The sequence below is a fragment of the Watersipora subatra genome, chromosome 2, assembly GCF_963576615.1.
Source record: "Watersipora subatra chromosome 2, tzWatSuba1.1, whole genome shotgun sequence".
Lineage (NCBI taxonomy): Eukaryota > Metazoa > Bryozoa > Gymnolaemata > Cheilostomatida > Watersiporidae > Watersipora > Watersipora subatra.
In genome coordinates, this window is record NC_088709.1 from 64,371,252 (window position 1) to 64,391,122 (window position 19,871).

Below are 19,871 nucleotides of genomic sequence, written 5' to 3' on the forward strand. Positions count from 1 at the left end.
TATTACTCCTTCACATGGCTATGTTCACAGAATCCAGTTCTCAGATATTCATGTACAATGTATGTAAACTTTTTATCTAGTTCTACTAGTAAGCAAATACATGAGAAAATTTTCTCACATAAATGTTGTAACCAAACTTTTGTAAATAAAACGACCACAACTACACATGCTGCCGATGCAAGTGACAGAACTAAATTAAGCCGGCAGCTGCTTCAGCTGAAGGCTAAAGGAATGCTGCCTCAATTTATTCACACGTGATTTTTTCACCTTTCTTAAGTCTCTGTATGGCTTCTTGGAGCACCATAATAATATTGTATGACTGCAATGTATATGCATAAAATATTTTTATTAAAAGGCAGCAAGTTTAACTCCGTTTACCAAACTACTTGTTTACTTTAGGTATAAATTCCATAGTAACCTTGACCTTGACCGGCACTTTGAGGGTGAAAGGAAAAAAGATGATTATCGTGCGTGTAGAGTATTGCATCATGATTTTTGTGAAATCTAAAGGTCACTTGATGTCTAACGTTTGTAAACTTCATAGAGAAACTAGAGTTAGTTCACTTTACTACGCAACATCGAACGATGAGTTGATTTTAGGATTGTGTTAGTTTTTTATGTATCCTGTTTCCTTAAGAGATGCATAAACAGCAGGCATTAAAAGTGTTGGCAGTAGAGCTGATGCAGTGATGAGTTTCTCTAGTATTTTAACTTTCCCTTTATACAGATTAGCTCAACTGTTGTAAGTGATTCAGTTTTTGCAAAATGCAAATCGCAGCCATATCAAAATCTTCTATTTTAAATTTTGGCAACAAAACATTTAAAAACAAAATATGCATTGGCAAAGAACAAGAATGTTTTACGAAGATTTGTTGCATTCAGTGTGGTCTATTAAAATTAGCCGTGGGTTAATTCCTTCAGCATGTGTGCTTGCTGTCTCAAATGTATTGGAATTTAATGATTTTAGCAAAATCGGCTTTTCTCTTTCTGCAAAATCTGCCCATGAAAGCCCTTGTACATCAAATATCCAATACGAGCATGGCAGAAATCTATTAAATGAGAAGATGAGAATGAGTGTTTCCTCATTGCGATTGTAGAGTTCAACATGAGCTGAATATAAAAGGGGCCAATTAGGTAGATGGGGAAGCAGCACAGCGAGTAGCCAACCAATAAACTTAAAGAAACTAGTACTATCATTTGCACCCACTACAAACCAGCAACGTAACACAAACCATCAACAGATTTTATAACCATTAAATGTGGAATCGGAGGTTATGCTACTTCAGAGAAAGACAACTCCAAATAATTTGATCCAAAACGTTGCCAAACGCTGATCGTTACAGTTTTTTTAGCATCAGATATTATTTACAGGAGTACCTTGACAATCTAGTGTGCCGTGAGAGATTGCCAAATGTAATGACTACACAGTATTTTCATTTATTCTGGAAATCTAATGGTAGAGTGTTCGCCTAAGAAGCTAAAAGTTATGAGTTCAAATCCTGTTGAAAACAATTATTTTTTTCTAACCTCCCAGCATGGCTTTACACAGACAGATAAGCGGGCTTTATAAAAGTAAAGATTGTTACTATGGTAACTGCTTCATCTTTATCATCTTATAAAATCCTGATTTTAAGATTCTCTCTCTCTCTCTAAAGCTAATCAAAGAATGTCGATAGATCTCTGTAACAACATACCTTTTCAACTGAAAACATATATTTAGACAGTTTATCAGCTAATTTAGCCTGAGTTATTGTTGCCTACTATTTGCAGACTTAGGTAACAGCCTCAGCAATATGTGTTGAAATCAAGCTATACTAATTGCCAATAATCCTTTCTGACCAGATACATGCAGTAATTGGAAAATTACTTCAAATTAGTTAATGACCTCTGCATAGCAACTGCTATAATAGTCTCAGGCAAACTGTCTTATTAGCTGAGGCATTGCGTAACACCACTTTCTCCCGCATACACTTGGTTCATAGTACCAGGTGCACAAGTACTGGTTAAGATGAGATGTGTTTGAAAACCATCAGTTAAGAAAAATTGATATTGATATAAACAAAAGGAAAAGCAACAAGTTGGTTTTAACGCTTTGGGTTCTGACAGCATATAAATTTTTAAATAAACAGTCTCTTGGTCCATTTAAATCTTCTGAATATAGTTTAAAAAAAACCTATTTGTGCTTGTCAAAAAGTATATAACCTGTGTATTCTGATTATACGCAGAATAAAGAGATATTTTGCATATGCGTGCTTAGATAAACATCAATCAGAAGTTGAGTCTAAAACAGGACGTCTCGTATAGGTGTGCGAGATGTTGTTTACCGGAGTACAGGAACCAATCTCCATCTCTTCTATACATTAAAAATAAATATCGCAATGCTGTCAACCATGAAAATGATTTGCGCATTTTACTCACCCAAAAGGAACCAAAATTTGATCAGATAATAGCAGAGAAGACATAGAAAAAAATCAAAGACCATAAAATGAGTTATTTTTATGTTTCTGCTGTGTGAAAATGTTAGGCTCTTCTTAGAATGACCTTCCAATAACATATATTTTTTTTATATATTCTAAATATGTCTGTTTTTCATTGTTTTAAGCATTTTTGTTTTATTTAAAACCAGGGTGTGTAGCTGCCCTCATCAGTCGCAGGGGGTTAAACGATAAGAATAAATTGGCAAGCGCTACTCTAAAAGCACATTGATCTATAAAAGATGAAAAGGCATCTCTATAACTCACAAACACAAAGAGCTTGGGAGTTTACGCATTTGCACAAAATAAAGAAGTAATTAGTCAAACGATAGAGCCCCGCATTTGGTATCATCTCAAACATGTATGACCTTATATAAGGCAATAAAATTCTTTTTCATTCCATTAGGTGGCAAGAAGACAAATTTCCAAATGGAATTAATTCAATTACGAGCATTGTGTGATTTAACCCATAAAAAGGATAACAATAATTTTTCAGAGCGTCAAAGTCTCTGTAGCGTCTTGATTAAATTAGTCATCTTCCATAGATAGAGCATCTAAAAGATTACTGTAAAAACTATATCTTTTGTTTATAAAAGGCATCCACATTGGTGCTAACTCCTCCCACTTTTGTTGATAACTCCGCCTACTTCTAACGCCTAGGCTACCTGTAGTAGCATGTTAGCCTACACTTCCTACCTTCTGTGTAAACCTCAAAGTATGTCTTTTTGTCAGCCTGTAATCCGTATGGCTCAAGTCCAGGTCCTGCGGCTGTCACCTTACCGGGATCACCAGGCGCCCCCTCAACCATCACCTTGTAGGGAGACTTGGGTATCTGCTGTCCAGCAAACTGAATCATAACCTAAAGAGGCAGATAGATGATAAAGCAGCGTCAGTAGCTTAAACCAGAATGAGTTAAAATTTGTTGTCTGCCTGCTGCTAAGTTAAGGCTCCGTTCAATTCTTTGATTTATGCAGATTCCAGTTAACTTAAGATAAAATTATATATTTTTTAGTAGATTTTATCAGAAATTATCGACATTTTTTATCATTTGCGATTGCTTTTGGGGTTTGAGGTGATTTGACTGCTAAAATTAAAATAAAAAAAACTTGATTGTGGTGAAAATGCTCAGATCAAGCGAAAGTGTGAGTTATGCAATTTATTTTTTGAAATGAATTATTGCCAATAAAGTACTATATACTGTATATGTGTCTATATTTGCAAAGAGATGGACATACATGTAGTAGAGAGGCATAATGCTGCAACTTTAATGCAATGGCTGATACCGACTATAGCAATGATAACAACTAGTGATGTCATTTTACACGAATATTTCAAGATTAAAATCAACAAAACTTGATCATGATTAAAACGCTCGGATCGAGAAAAAGTGCCGTTGTGAGATTTATAGTTGTAAAGAGATCAACAAAACAAAGACTCTGCACCTCAGTTAGCCAAGCTATCGCTATATTGCGCACATGGAGCAGTCATCAATGATTTTTAATAGTGTATTTTTTAGTAATTGTCTTGCGTCTTGAAAATAAAAATTAAAATTCAATTAAAACAATGCTCTGTAATTTTGGCTGGACACATCTTAGATTATCAGCGAGATTAGATTATCAGATTAGATTATCATTATCATTATTAGATTAGATTATCAGCCTCCATGACTGGATGATGCCCAGTTTTAGAGAGTTAAGCTTGGAATTTCTGTCACCACCGATCGATTTTCTGGCAATTGAACCTCAACCTGCTATACAGAGGTCAGGCGCTCTAGACCACCAGAGCTCTAGACCACCTGGCCTCTAGACCACCAGACCTCGAGACCACCAGGCCTCTAGACCACCAGGCCTCGAGACCACCAGGCCACCACTGCTCAAGACAACTTAACAAGCAAAATGCTGGTTCAAACCAGAGTGCAATAAAAGCTTATAGGGTACTAACGGTGTACTCTCCTTCCATGGTTGGCACGTACTGGCAAGCATATGTTAAGTTCCTGTCATTAGTGAAGACGACGTCGCACTACAACAGTAGTATATCACCATTAGAACCATTATATACATGTAGCTACATTAAACTTAAAGTAGTTGTCATGATGCATCGCAAACATAGTCAGTATTTTAACTTAAAGCTAAAGAGTGTACCAGTGCTCAACTCAACACTCTGTATTAATATCATCTGCTATTGCTGCTACAGAAAATTTCAAAAAATTTGTTAAGTTATCATTTGGCTACTAAGTTTTAGCAAATCAATGTTTTTTAGAAGCCCTGATAAAAAGTTTTAACAATTTTGGCATATTTTAGCAAATATATAGACCATAATGCGTTAAAATATTGCATGTCAACTGAAGTGATTTCATTTATTTCCAAAAATTGGAGCTGATCTCTAGAATTGCTGGCAAAAAATATGCTACAACATATATTAAATTTATTTTACTAGAGTGCAACACAGGACCAAAATTAGAATTTTTTAAGATTTGTTTTTTCTAATTATAATCACCTGAGGCCAAATGCAGGGGAGATAATCGCTAACAAAGCCCATCATGTAAAACTGAATTATCAATATCTATGTAATCGTCTCATTAACCTCAATCAATTTAAACTCCCATAACATATTCCAGTTGATTGATTAAACACAACATGTTCCACAATCATGATTGAGAAAAAAAAGGAATGACAAGGAGAAGACAATGACCGAGATACTTTACCTCTTCAGGCTCGTTGTAAGGATTAGTAACAAGGACAGCGACTGGGCCTGTACCAGCTTCAAACGTCTCTACATAAAACTGTGCAAAGCTCTCAGCAAACACTCCTCTATGCAGCAGGCCTGCGTAGAAACACCAGCAGACATGCAAACACACTCATACTTTTGGTAAACTCAGCATAATGGTGTCATGCAGTTATTTGTTGATATTAGTTGGAGTTATCACATCCTGATTAATATGAGGTTAATAGTTGGTTCGCGACTTTTGGTAAACTCAGCATAATGGTCTCATGCAGTTATTTGTTGATATTAGTTGGAATTATCACATCCTGATTAATATAAAGTTAATAAGTTGGTTCGCGACTTTTGGTAAACTCAGCATAATGGTCTCATGCAGTTATTTGTTGATATTAGTTGGAGTTATCACATCCCAATTAATATAAAGTTAATAGTTGGTTCGCGACTTTTGGTAAACTCAGCATAATGGTCTCATGCAGTTATTTGTTGATATTAGTTGGAGTTATCACATCCTGATTAATATGAGGTTAATAGTTGGTTCGAGACACAAAGCTATGAGTGCAGGTGCCAGTTGGTGCTTAGAGAAATGGGTTGTGGTTAGCTTTACAAAATAAATAACTTATTCATTCTGAAGCATAGAAAATAACTGAATATGTAAATGATTTGTGCCTCAAAATTTCCTGCGTTGTTTGGTGAGATTAGTGAGATTAGCGAGATTAGTGAGATTAGTGTAACAAACTTTTTTCATGCCAGTTTAGGTTTTAAATAGCAGCTTATCGATTATTTTATGAGTATTTAAAAAGTTGAAACATTTTAAAATAATACTAGCCTGTGAGAATAAGCTCAGCAGTAAGCACATGTAGTAGCCTCTAGTAAAAAATCGTTTTACACTTGGCCGAGCAAAAGACTACAATGTTTATACTGTTGTGGGATTCAAAAGGAACTTCAGTTGGCCGTATTAAACAATGCTTTGAAGTACATGTGCCTTATACAGATAACTTATCAGATCTACTCAGTATTTTCCTGTATTTTAAACACTATCAATGTCTACTGAGCGGTGCAGTTTACAAAAATCAAAAATAGTGAAAATTTGTTTAATTTTTAAACAGTTAACAAGTTACGCTATAACATCAAGTCGTGTTAAGTACTTATAACTTAAAATCTGCTTTATACTTCATGATTTTTTATTTATGGTCATTGAGATTACCCAGCATGCAATGCTTAGATTTATTACAAGTCAGAAAGTTGTTTTAATTAAATAAGCAGCAATTATATTGACCCGCAATCTATACTTTCATGCACAAACATTTGTAATACTAGTGTCATTTCAGTCACATAGAAATAGATACAGCATGCTCTTTTGTTTCTTGCATATTAATACAAAACTAAAAAATGACATGTGAGTGCAAATCCTTGCAATGGTGACACAAATGCTTGAAGGTATAAAGTAGTAAGTTGTCTGCTCACGCACAAGATACAAAGTTGTAAGTTGTCCAAACTTGAATAATGCACAAAGTTGCAAGTATTAATAGTTGATAAAAACCATGATGCAGCATAAAAAGCTAAATTCCACACCAGCACTTACTCTCTCTGGCTGCCCTTTCGGGTTTTTGACAAGCACAAGGGGCTCACCCTGACCGGCAGCAAATGTCTCTATCTTAAAGTTGGCCGGTCTGTCCACGCAGTTGCCCTTCGGCTCGAGGCCTGCCAATGAGATGGCCTTTTGGTCAAGATCAGAACATCTTCTCATAGGCCCCACACAATGGCCATTTTTTTTATATTCGTTTGGCCATTAAATTTGAATAAAAATACATCTGCTTAAACTTTGAAACTTGCTGAACTTTGCCAAATTCCATGATTTGCTTACATCATCAGTTTTTGATTTCAGTAGAATAGAAAGATGGCATATTTTGCAAATTCTAAGAAATTTTACAAAATAATTTGCATAATAATACCAATAAATGTGTATTTTGGCAATATTTCTAAACAATAACTTATTTGAATAAAAAAATTCTATTCAAGTTGTTAAAAATGAATTGTCATAAAGTATTGATTATAAAGTAGTATTTTAAAAAGTATGAAAGAAATCATACCTGGCCCGTAAGCTCTGACTCTTGCAGCATTGGTCCTAGGTCTAATAGGAGCATTTGGATTGAGTTTAGAGTTTGGAAACTGTGAGAGGTAGGTCATCATGGACTGTTCATCTACTTTGGGATTCGTCATCTCTTCAGGCTTAATCAACTACAAATTTGCGGAATGCATACATGTATAAAGAACATCCATAAAGTGTGCTTACGGGTAGGGTGCTGTCAGTACAGTGACAACATAAGTGGCATTTATGGAGAGCACAGGAAGAGGTCTGCTCTCTGCACACATTATTTAAAGATGAACTCACATACAAAGTTTTAGTAGATTTTATTTAAAACTATTGGTATTTTTCTACCATTTGCCTTTGTTTCTGGTGTTCGAGATGATCTGACAGCCAAGATGTTTCAAGGTTAATATCGAAAAAACTAGATCTCAGTTAAAATTCTCAGATCAAGCGAAAGTGTGATTATGCCGCATACAGTTGCAAAAAGGCTGACAAAATAAAGACACGTAACGCTGCAGCTTGAATGCAATAGCTGATATCAATTATAGCGACTAGTGATGTCATTTGGGCACATATTTTTCTTCTGAGCATGTTAACCGCGATCAGGTTTTGTCGATATAAATTTTGAAATATTTTGACCCTCAACATCTTCATCTCAAACATCAACAAAAATCGCAAATGATAGAAAAATTCTGATACGTTTGGATAAAATCTACAAAAAATTCGTGCAAGCTCATCTTTAAAGGAACACAGTCACACTTTATGGACAATTTAAAACATTATGTCATAGACAAAACACCGCTTAGTGGATAAACACAAAAACATCATATAAGCCCATCCAGAAGAAAAAAGGTAGTCTGTTTTTTAAAAACCAAGTGCAATATTCTAAAAACAGGAAGTTGGCTGTTGGTGGGATTACGAGCAACAAAGTTTTATCAGTAAGCATTAGACATTGGTTCTTATATATCTAGTAATAATGTACTTTGCAAAAGAACTTCTCATGCGTTGTTATGCAGAGCTCGAACCTCTAGCAATAATCGCTTGCAGAAAGTCTCACTAGAACATCTGAACATCTAATTAGATCAGATTAACACATAAGCATAAATTATACATATCCAAAAAAGGCAAACCTTTTGATGAACCTCATGAAACTAGGATAGTAGAAATCATTTCATTAGATGATAACTTAAAAACACAGATTCTCAGTTACCTGCGGGACATCCAGCCATTTCTCAGCAAGGTCCATAGCCTCAGTAGCATTTCTCTTTCCTTGGTTAGGGTCCCAATCCTGCCAGTCAGGGCAAAGACCTAGTAGGACAGAAAAAACCAAGTTATACCATTGTACATGGCCTGCACTTTAAAGCTTTCTAGAAAAGCAATATGTGTTTAAAAGGTATTAAAAAGCTGTGTTTTTAGATTAGGAAATTTTATAGTGAAGACTGAAACAAACAAGTTTTTTTTAATTTTTATTTTTAATATTATTAAATTTTGGTGACGCATAAAATGCTGGACTGATATCAAATTTAATTTTTGGCCTAAAGTTTATTTAAATAAAACTGCCCCAATTAGATGGTTATTATTGTTAACCAGTTGACTAGTTCATTTACTGATTAGTAGGCGGAGCATCAATTCTCATTGCCGCTGAACAGCTCTCTGCAAAAACATCTCTGTTTAAAGTGGTTGAACACTCTTCCTCCGCTGAAACTTTATCCCTACAATGTCTCTCATTGCTGTCGATACATCGTAGGCTTTCAAGCATACTCGTCTCAATTTATTCCATCTAATGCCAGTTCTTTTTCTGTTAATTTTGTCTGTATCAAAATAAATCTTTTTAGCCGTTATAAAAAAGGATTGATTTTTGACAACATTAGCAATTCATTTAGATATTTGAAGAGTTGGTAACCTGTTTAGCAGACACTTGTAAAATGGGTTTTTAGCAAAGTTGGATTACGATTTTTTGAACACGTGTGAGCATATGACAAACAACTCGTCCATTACTAGCTAAAGCAAACTAAATTGTGCATTGTCTTCTCATTTAATAAAACTAGCATTAAAAAAGGTGCATACAGTTCTTCAAAATGCCTATGCGTAGAAGATACATGTTTAGGCACTCGTGAGGCATTTAGATTCCAATTTTGTACCCTTGATAATTATAGAAGAATTATTGGTAGTAATCCGCCCTGGATTGATGTGCATGGGGACACAACAACCAAATAAATTAGGATCCATTGACAATAGATGGCCATAGGCTTATGCATGGTGATGCATAAAAACAATGCTGGCTTAAAATAATTATAAAAATTTCAACTTTTTAGGCTAGGATAGCTAAATGTTTGACTTATACCAATGCATTCTATTTCTGCTAAAAACATTTTGTTGGATTCACTCACTGGCCATTAATATAGAAATGACCATGATGCTAAAAGCGGCCAGAAGAGGATAACTCCAAATTTCTGAACGCGCGCAAGACTAAAATAATTCTTACAGCAAACCACATTATAGGTTTGGGTTGTGTTCAAAATTTTCTGGGTGCGCTTAGAAAATTTAAAAGCAACCTATCACTATTTTTTAGGTTTCATGAAAACTTGTCCAAACTAGTGTTTTAAAACTCACATAGTTTGAATGTTTGTGAACAGCTTGTGAATTTTTCTAACAACATTTGTTCATTGTTCTAGTAATCTCCTTAGAACTAGTGTGTGTCGAACTACCATAAGGAGAATTTACAGAGAACTCCACATATCTGGTAGCGCATAGCGATACTTGCATCTTACACTTCATATACCTCGCGCTGACCCATATTCATCGACTGTTTGACCCGGCAGCAGCGAGTTTCATTCTTAATGAGTTCAGATTATCTGATGTCGATTATTGAACTCAGACTTTACTGATGCAGCTGAGAGGTTCACTCACTTAGCAATAACCTAAAAACGCCTGATCAGCTGTAATGCCCACCAAGATTCGTTATTTCAAGAGGTTTCGATGTCGCAACCGCCATTTTCGCTAAAAATACGTCTGACCACCAATGCAATTGCTAATATTACGCATTCAATTCTCTTAAAAGATCTTATAAGATGCTGCATCAAGCACTTTCCACAATGCATTATGGGACTAGACACATTCCAAGATGGCTGAGTAGGCATTTGTATTGGCAATTACGGCTAATGAAAGATATTGCGAAAATAATTATTCGTTATATCTTAGAAGCCAAGGGTGATATACGTAGATATGAATACATGCATCTGGTTAACCGCTGCCTGTGTAAACAAGCTGAGGCTATGCAGCTGCCGATTATAACCGTGCAGCAAGTTAACAGGATTTACGACAGGAGGATAAAAAGGAACAGGCAGCAAATGAAGCGATCTATATCCACCTGCCCTGACTTTCTGTTAGCTAATTTTCTTTCTTAGCAGGTCCTGCTCTGCGTTTCCATACAGCAATAGTGTAGTGACACACTTCCTTATGGCGCTGAAACGTCATCATGGAAACAGCTGGATCACTTTCATTTTGTCGCTGTTTGAAAGCGAACACCCGTGCAATGTGCCATTTTGGCGTCATGGAAACTGCCTTAGCGACCGACGGTGTTACACTTGCGCATGAGTTTCCCATTGCTTCAATATAGACAAACCTTGGCATAAGGCACCGCACGATCGCCGCTCTACTATAATAGCACCCGATAGACACATGATCTCCTTGTCGGCCCAGTGTAGCCGACTGGGTGGGCCAGTGTCGGCTTAGTGTAGCCGACACTGGCCCACCCAGATGTCGCTACACTCTGTATGGATGCTTAGTTGAAGGTTTATAGGGAAGCTAGTCAAATACTCACAGAATCAAGGTGTTAGCAATTAGCAATAGCTATTAACAACAATCGGATGGCAAAGAAAACTTCCTAGTAGAACACAACTTCCAAGTGGTTAGCAAGACTGAAACCTGCGCCTTAATAATTTCAGGTCATGAGTTCAGGCAGCATCATGGCCTCTAGGTCTAGATTATATGACCTCAGAATAACGGTCAGACGGTTGATTTTCAGAAAAGATCATTGGTGGTTATTAAAAGATTATCTGACTTTAACTCGCTCTCTCTGTCAAGTCAACTGTGGACATTTTTTCAGCTGAAGCTATTCTGAATAGTAATCTGCTGAAAGGTGTTATTTTTTCTCGAAGAAATGTTAAGGAAGACATCACTTTTTAAGCGTATTGCTGACAAAACAGTTAGCGTCTCATCTCTTTTAAAGCAATTTACGAGGCGGTTATTACAAGTAACAACAACTGAAACAACAGCAGAACTTCTGTATCTCTTCTTTCATTGGCTCTTTAATGCTGCATAACTCGGTTATTACATGTCCTGATGAAGGCAAAAAAACCGTGTTCTCTTTAATTTGAGAGAGGTCTGCAGAGGGATTAAAAAAGTACCTTTACTAGCATCTGGCTTACATTCGATGAGTTTTTTAGCATCTTAGTGAAAGAAGACCATATCTAAACTCCAAAGATGAAAACACATGAGAACCTTTCGTGAAAACCCAACTACAATTGCCTTTCACTATGATTATTGTGTCAGTATATAGGCCTGAGATTATCATTGTTGATAGTCTATAATTAGACACTAGCAATTTGTTAAAGTGAGGACAATGCTCACTGCTTGTAAATATAGGTTCCAATAAACTAGCATGTTGGTTCCATGATCAGAAAATAATTAGACACTAGCCATAGAGGCATGTTAAAGTGAGGACAATGCTCACTGCCTAGAGACATGTTAGAGGTAGGACAATGCTTACTGCCTGTAAATATAGGTTCCAATCATCTAGCATGTTGGGTCCACAATTAGTAAATGAACTGGACTAATCATTTCAACAGGTTTCCTGCCTAACACTAAAATTGGTTTATGACTAGAGGAATCGGCTACCCACATTCATTTGAGGTGAGAGTATATCTACCCAGCAATTAAGATGGCAATTTATCTGACATATACAGTAATTTAGTTACCCTCATCTATAACTCATCGAAATAGTTTGGTGGTTGCTAAAGGGAGCCGCTGTATGAACCCAACTGTTATGTCTTCATACAGCTCAATAGTAAGATAATGCTGCCTATATATATTTACAAAGTGATACAAACAATAGTCAAACAGCCAAATACAGCCAAACCTTACCTTTGGCTGTATTTCACAATTTATTTATTTCATTTATCATTTTACATTTCTTGACATCTTACACAAAATTTCAGCAAGTATTTGTGGTCACTATATAAAGTGATTTTAAACAGGCGATGTCTAATATTTCTTGAAGCATTACAAAATTTTTAAAATAAAAATTTGATAAAAAAAATACCTATAAATAATAAAAATACACGAACTAAATTTAGTTAAACTGTACCTGTATCTAGTGTAAGTTAGACTAAATTAAGCCATGTATTTCTATCACTCTCTCAACTTTTGAACCTAAGCCTTGCCAAACTTACAATTCCTTTCACACATCTCTAAGGTAAAATAATGATAAAAACTCTTTCTACTGATTATTACTTTAGAAAGTTAGTTTTTACAAATAGCTTATACTTTTATACTCAGTGCACCATGTAAAGAAACTAAATATAAAAATATAAACTATTATTTGGTTGTTTATTTATAAACTAGCCTATATATAATGGTTTATATTTATAAATTATTAGTTCTATATAATGCTTTCAGCTTAATTTTATATGTGAAATACTTGCTGTTGTTTTTTAGGCTTTAGAACAAATAAAACAAAACAAAATGTATTCTTAAATTATTAATTGCACCAAAATACAAATAGAAATCAAATATTACTCATGTATGTTAATCATCTAAGCTATAGCATGATATTCTACCCATGATTACTAGTATGTATTTCATCTAAGTTATACCGTGATACTCTACCTATGATTACTAGTATGTATATCATCTAAGGTATAACATGGTACTCTACCTATGATTGCTAGTATGTATATCATCTAAGCTATAGCATGATATTCTACCTATGATTACTAGTATGTATAGCATCTAAGTTATACCATGATACTCTACCTATGATTACTAGTATGTACAGTATATCATCTAAGGTATAACATGATACTCTACCTATGATTACTAGTATGTATATCATCTAAGGTATAAAATGATACTCTACATATGATTACTAGTATGTATATCATCTAAGTTATAACATGATACTCTACATATGATTACTAGTATGTATATCATCTAAGGTATAAAATGATACTCTACATATGATTACTAGTATGTATATCATCTAAGTTATACCATGATACTCTACCTATCATATGATTACTAGTATGTATATCATCTAAGGTATAACATGATACTCTACATATGATTACTAGTATGTATATCATCTAAATTACAACGTGACACTTTATATATTAACTTTGTATATTTGTAATGAGCTAAATAGTTATTGTGTGATATTATATTTTATTTTTATTTCATTTTATTTTATTATTATATTTTCAATGTTTTACCCGCCAATTTTCTCACAACAGTCAGAAGGCAAATGAGCTGAGATATTTATTTTCAGACAGATAAAAATACTAGAGCACTACTAACCTGGTCCGACAGCATCCACCAAGGCACCGATTGCTTTACCATCGTTCCAGTCAGTGGTGAAGTTACGTACCGGCACTTCTGGTATCTTATTTTGAACCCAAATGAGGAGACGTTGTTTAGGAGTTGGCCCCTCTCTGGAGCCGGGCGGCCCGTAGTCACCCTCATCATCCCAGAGAGGCATGGTTATAGAGTAGTGAAGGATGAGCGTCCATACTAGACCAAGGATCAGCTTGATACGGCTGTCAATAATGTCTGTGCTGTCTGCAAGAAACGTGTTTAGTTTTTAGGTTTTTATGAGAATATTTGTACTTGTAATTTATTTTAAAACAAATAGGGGTATTGAAACTGTTTTTTTAAAGTTGTTACTAACTAATATTTAAAAACAAAATATATATATAAAATAATTAAAATTCTTGTGCACTTTACATACTATAAAATATAAAATGTGGGCTTTAGATTTAAATCAAGTGCTGCGTGTATAAAAATTTTCACTGCATAACAACAAAAAATTTTGAAACTTAGCTCAGAATATTAAATTTAGTCAGTAACTAATGACTAATGAAATAGCTTAATTTGTTTGTTACAAAAACAAATTCAAAATTAAGTATAAAATTAACAATTCTATAATAATGACAAGAAAAAATCAAGTTTTGTGACGTTTCACTTTTTCCAAAACTAGACCATAATCCACCATGTCTAGTAAAAAACCATGTGCTTGCCACAAAAGGCAAGTTAATACATTTACTTGCCACCGTATCAATCTATTGATATAAAACTATAGTAACAGCTATATCACAATTTCTAATAAAGATTTTAAAAGTTTTCTTCACTCACCTATGTTGACAATTTTTATTCCTTCCTCTTCCTCAAGGAACTTGAGCACGTTTGTGACATTTTCCAATTTCTGTGACCTGAAGTTTGGGCGCCTGTTCATGCGCTTAAACTTCCTTCCTGCAAGCACTTCGACTAAGGCGATGAGGTGAAGGCCATCCGAAAGGTCATACTCAATGTCCGAAACAGTCTGAACAAGAACATTACATGTCACTGTTCAATCGCCTTGTGATCAAGAAAGAAATATAAATCAGTAATTAAAATGTTTAGTGTATGTATAATACTGATATGGTTTATTATCATACAAAACTTTTTAACTTGTATACCAAAGTGGTTGAAGACTGCAGTTAACTACAAACAACAATGTAAGCAACTGAAAATGCTGCCAGATCTGCTGCCGTAAAAATACTGTTAGCTGTTAGTTGCAACTTAATTGGTAAAAAGTAAAAAATAACACCACTTCTGTTTGCGTTTAAATAATTAAAGTTAGTTTATACTAGCAACAGTGTTTTGGTGGCTTTGATCAATATACTAATCAATATACTAATCAATATACTAATCAATATACTAATCAATATACTAATCAATATACTAATCACTGCACTAATCTATACGCTAATTAATGTGCTAATCAATGCACTCCTCAATACACAAATCAATACACAAATCAATGCACTAATCAATGCACTGATCAATGCACAAATCAATGCACTAATCAATACGTGAATCAATACAGTAAAACCTCAATTCATTGGTGAGAATGTGTTTGAGCAGCAACCCTCATATATCAAACTGCTAAGTAGGGTACACATACTTTGAAAAGCCCATAAAATAACAGTAATAGAAAACAATGATTGTAGTTAAGATACCGTTCATCAATAATTGCTGACTTTATATTTAAATTTGATGAATACATCAACAGGTAATCACAGCCACATACATGCACATAGTTTCTGCTTCTCTTTGCTGACTTGAGTCAGGTCAGTAAGAGCTTACAGAAATGCTGCCGGTAATAAAAAAGTAGCAGCTGGCTCTTCCGACAGCTCATTCTGACGCCTACGCAACGTAAATATCTTTTAACTGGAATATTAATAAGAAGGTACTTTTATGTTGGCAGCTATCGGGTCAGGCTTCATTGCTGCCGCAATAGAGAAGAAATGACAACTAACCTACATGTAGCCATTGCTTAGTGAACAGTATAATTTACTTGGATTTTTGAAGCTGCAAGGGTTGATAACTCTGACAAGAGAAAGTATTTAGAAAGTTGTTAAAATAATCAACTTAAAATGAATGCTTGTCAAAGAAATCTCTGAATAATATTCTATAATGTTCAACTGAATAGTTGATTACAGCTGATCCAATATTTCTTGTTCTATTAGTATCTGTATGAATTGGGTGTCAGGGTGTCCTAGTGGTAGCGTCTTTAACTGTCTACCATGGGGTTGGTGGTTCAAGCTCTGCTTAATGCCGATCTGACAGAAAGCTTGCTGGGTCTTTCGGATCTAGACCATAACTTAGAAGTCCGTGTACTAAACTGACAATGTGGGCATGTTAAGGATCCACCTCTGTGCTTCGCACATTGAGCAAGTGAAACGGCTACGTGGCTCTGTCAGACTGGATGTGTTTCAAACTGCATCCAATTAATCTGACAGTTCCAAAAGAAGCCATTGATAAGTGTTAGGACCACCCAAGGTAGCTTATTAAAAACTAGTCTTGGCGATGTGTTTCTCTACTAGAGAACATGAGAACACTACCAAGCTACCTGTCACTACATGTCAGAAGCATGCCATTACTTTTGTTTTATTAGTATCTGTAACTGTAATTAGTATCTGTAAAGAATGCTGACTAAGCTGCCATAGGACAAACTCATCTCCATACTGACTCATCTCAACAGATGATTCACTCAGAGGAACTTGGGATGAAGAACAGATAAAGAAAGGATACTATAATTAGTTTTATAAATTGTTGACAAGAGAACTTTACTTGTTGATAGTTGGAAGTCAATTGAAAAAACTAGTCGAAAAAACAATGATTTTCATAAAGAGCCAATCTTGATGAGCACAAAAATTTGAGAAAACCAATTAAGTGCAGGGAAACACAACTCATAGTACAGAATAGTTCAACTGCCTGTGAATGCATCAAGTCTTGTCAGTGTTGGTTTTCATTGCTGAGCTCTGCTTGGTTAGAGGTCTATATAGCAACTCAATTTTTGTTATTTATTTGAGTGCAAAGATTCTGATGGTTTTTTTCGACTTTAGTTAAAACATTTTAGTAATAAATGCTATATAATTTGAGTAAATTAAGCAAAATTTAGAATTTAAATCAAAGTAATTTAAATTTTAGTCATACAGTAAACTTGAGCAAAAAATGTCCATGGATAAACCTCTCCTCAGATTTCAGTCTTGATCATATATATATGGATGTATATACATGTACATGTATATGATATATATATAATGAATATGCACATTGAGCTCGAGAAAATTTCTGACTGATGAACTAAGTTTATGTTTTATCGAGTCAGCTCGTTGACTATATTTTAGATTCCTAACCAATAGTACGTGAGGTAAAACATTGATATCATTCAAGTCTACTCTCTATCACCTTACCAGCTAGAAAGTAATAACTTTGTATAATTGAATATCTTTTTGTTTTTGAGAATATGCAGTGCAAAATCTTTAGGCTAATTTCTTGTTAGATGTGTTTGTATCGAGTCCAACTACACAAAAGACAATTTTAATTAAAAAGCCTTTAATTCACAAGATTAACGATTTTCTACTAGTTTATTTTAAACCAAAAGCAATATTATGAATTTAAATTGCAGTTCGACTGATTTTAGCTGATTGCCAGTTAATTTGAAACTCAGCGGTCTGGGGTAAGACCTCATTGGTTTACATACAGAAGTTTTTTAATACCAAAGAGAGCATAACCTATCAAAGCGTTATATTTCGATTGAACTGACTTTTGTTTTAATAGATTGCCACTTTTAGCACAAATGGAATTTGGGTTAATTCCTCCTATACTATGTATTGGTTTCCTATTGCATCGGTTTTTCCTCTAAAACTGTGTAAAAAGAGGGTTAACAAGTAAAAAGTTGATATCCTGCACAGCTTTCAGATTTTCATATACGACCGATTAAAACAGACCATTTACTCACCTTTTGAACTGGTTTTAGGTGTTCATTGCACCACCGAGTGAACGTGTTCTTTTGAATGAGCTTCCACTGGGCATCCTCAGCCAGCTCTCTCTCAGCTGCCAACTCCTCTTCATCTGAGTACCATTCCTCACCATCATAATCATCCTCATACATCTTGTCCTTGTTTTCTAAGACTGGCCAACGACTTCTGCAACATGCCCATATTTGGTTGTAATGGGTTATAACATCAAACAAGTTAACTAAAACTAATATATTATTACACAAGCTAAGTCTTTAAGTTTATAATAAAATTTAATTCATGTCTCACTTTCTTCTGCTTAAAAATCGCTAAATCAATTTGAGCCTAGATTTACAATAAGCAATCACGAAACTATGATTATTTATCGACAATTCATTAATCAATCAACAATATAATCAATCATCATTTTGATGGTAGTCTATCAAAATATTTATGCTAAAAACCAACGTAAAACAAGCTATTGACATCCGTTTTTCTTGTTTTCACTCACTTCTAAAAAAACATTTAAAAACGAAATAAACTCACAGGAGAATCGGCTAAATTGCTTTGGTTTTTAAATGTCATATCATCATTTTTTTATTATCATCTACAGATACTAAACCATTGTTGTTTTGCTTGGATGACAGTTAACTGTTAAGCCTACTGGTATAGAACCGCCAATGGTAATATAGAATAGAAAAGTTTACTACTAAACATTCTGTTATTGCCCATTTTTGATCGAATAGGTCTGGTGTTTGTCCATTGACTGCGGTAAACAACTTCACCCATTGAGCATGAATTGCAGGTGGTTACCTTATGATTGATGATTTACTTTTTACATAAAAAAGTTTAGATTGGAGATTGTAAAACCCCTCGTTGTAATCATGTAATAATACGGGAAACATATATGGCATGTTTTGCATGGCAACAGCAGGATATATGATATGGAGAGACTAAAAGTAGTGAAAGCACACTTATAAGTAGATCAATACACTAATTAATGTGCTGATCGATGCAATAATCAATACAATCATTGATGCATTAGTCAATGGACTAATCAATACACTAGTGAATGTGCTGATCAATGAAATAATCAATGCGCTAATCTATACACTAATCAATACAATCATCAATGCACTAACGAATATACTAATCAATACACTAATTAATGTGGTGATCAATGCAACAATCAATGCACTAAGCATTGATTGTTGCATCAATGCTTAGTGCATTGATGTTATGTGCTAAATCTATTGAAGTCAACGGAGTAGCCTTTGGTCTTCCACAACTTGCTTCTAACCTAAGGCTATTATGTTAAACAGGTAATACTGTCATAGAAAAACTTGAATTATGGCAAAAACCCGCCCTACGAAGTTAGAAAACGGCTGTTTTTAAAAACTCCAACACTCAAAACCAAAATATCTGTAGTCAGAAAGTTGCATTTTTGTTTTGGATCTAAAGAGACACAGATAGTACTCGGATCGGGGCGGTATGTGTAGTAACCTAAAACTCAGTCTATTGGCAGACAGCAGAACAACTGCAAAGACTTGTATTACGTAAAAATTAGCAAGTAGTAAGAGCTACTAACGCAGTCCATAACCCTTCAGTTATAATAGCAAGTGACCCTAATACTAGAAACGACAGTTTTTTTTATTTCAATGTCAATAGAAGAGTCAGAATTGCCAATAAAGAATGCATTTGTCAAGTAATATAATTCCCTCAGGGTAATAAAAGAATATAATTTATATAATTTTACCCACCGTAACAATGGAGCCTGATATGGCATCCTGACAGTAGTCAAATTACAGTCTATTGAATGCAATAGGTAGTACGTGTCTCTACTCACATCTCATGAAAAGAAACGTTCCGTGAAGCCTAACAAAGCTTGCGCGGCGCATAAACAATTCAGGGGTGTTATGGAAATCGACCCCCTCCTCGGAAGGTTGTTCATTAGTGCATGACAATTGATACATTGAAAATAACAAATTAAACAAAAATAACAAATATATAAAATATAATAAAAAA

At 34.6% G+C, this 19,871-nt stretch overlaps 1 protein-coding gene across 1 annotated transcript in view; it reads right to left on the minus strand.

The window, feature by feature from the left end:
• Positions 1 to 19,643, minus strand: part of LOC137387188 (filamin-A-like) — a 93,219-nt gene extending 73,576 nt beyond the window's left edge. Inside the window, exons 1-9 of the mRNA XM_068073514.1 lie at positions 19,607 to 19,643; positions 17,849 to 18,035; positions 14,695 to 14,881; positions 13,861 to 14,121; positions 8,495 to 8,592; positions 7,286 to 7,433; positions 6,778 to 6,896; positions 4,416 to 4,493; positions 3,171 to 3,333 (exon numbers count right to left, since the gene is read on the minus strand). Of these exons, the coding sequence (XP_067929615.1) occupies positions 3,171 to 3,333; positions 4,416 to 4,493; positions 6,778 to 6,896; positions 7,286 to 7,433; positions 8,495 to 8,592; positions 13,861 to 14,121; positions 14,695 to 14,881; positions 17,849 to 18,035; positions 19,607 to 19,632 (1,267 nt within the window). The 5' untranslated portion in view covers positions 19,633 to 19,643. The remainder of the gene's footprint in view (positions 1 to 3,170; positions 3,334 to 4,415; positions 4,494 to 6,777; positions 6,897 to 7,285; positions 7,434 to 8,494; positions 8,593 to 13,860; positions 14,122 to 14,694; positions 14,882 to 17,848; positions 18,036 to 19,606) is intronic.
• Positions 19,644 to 19,871: the final 228 nt, after the last annotated feature.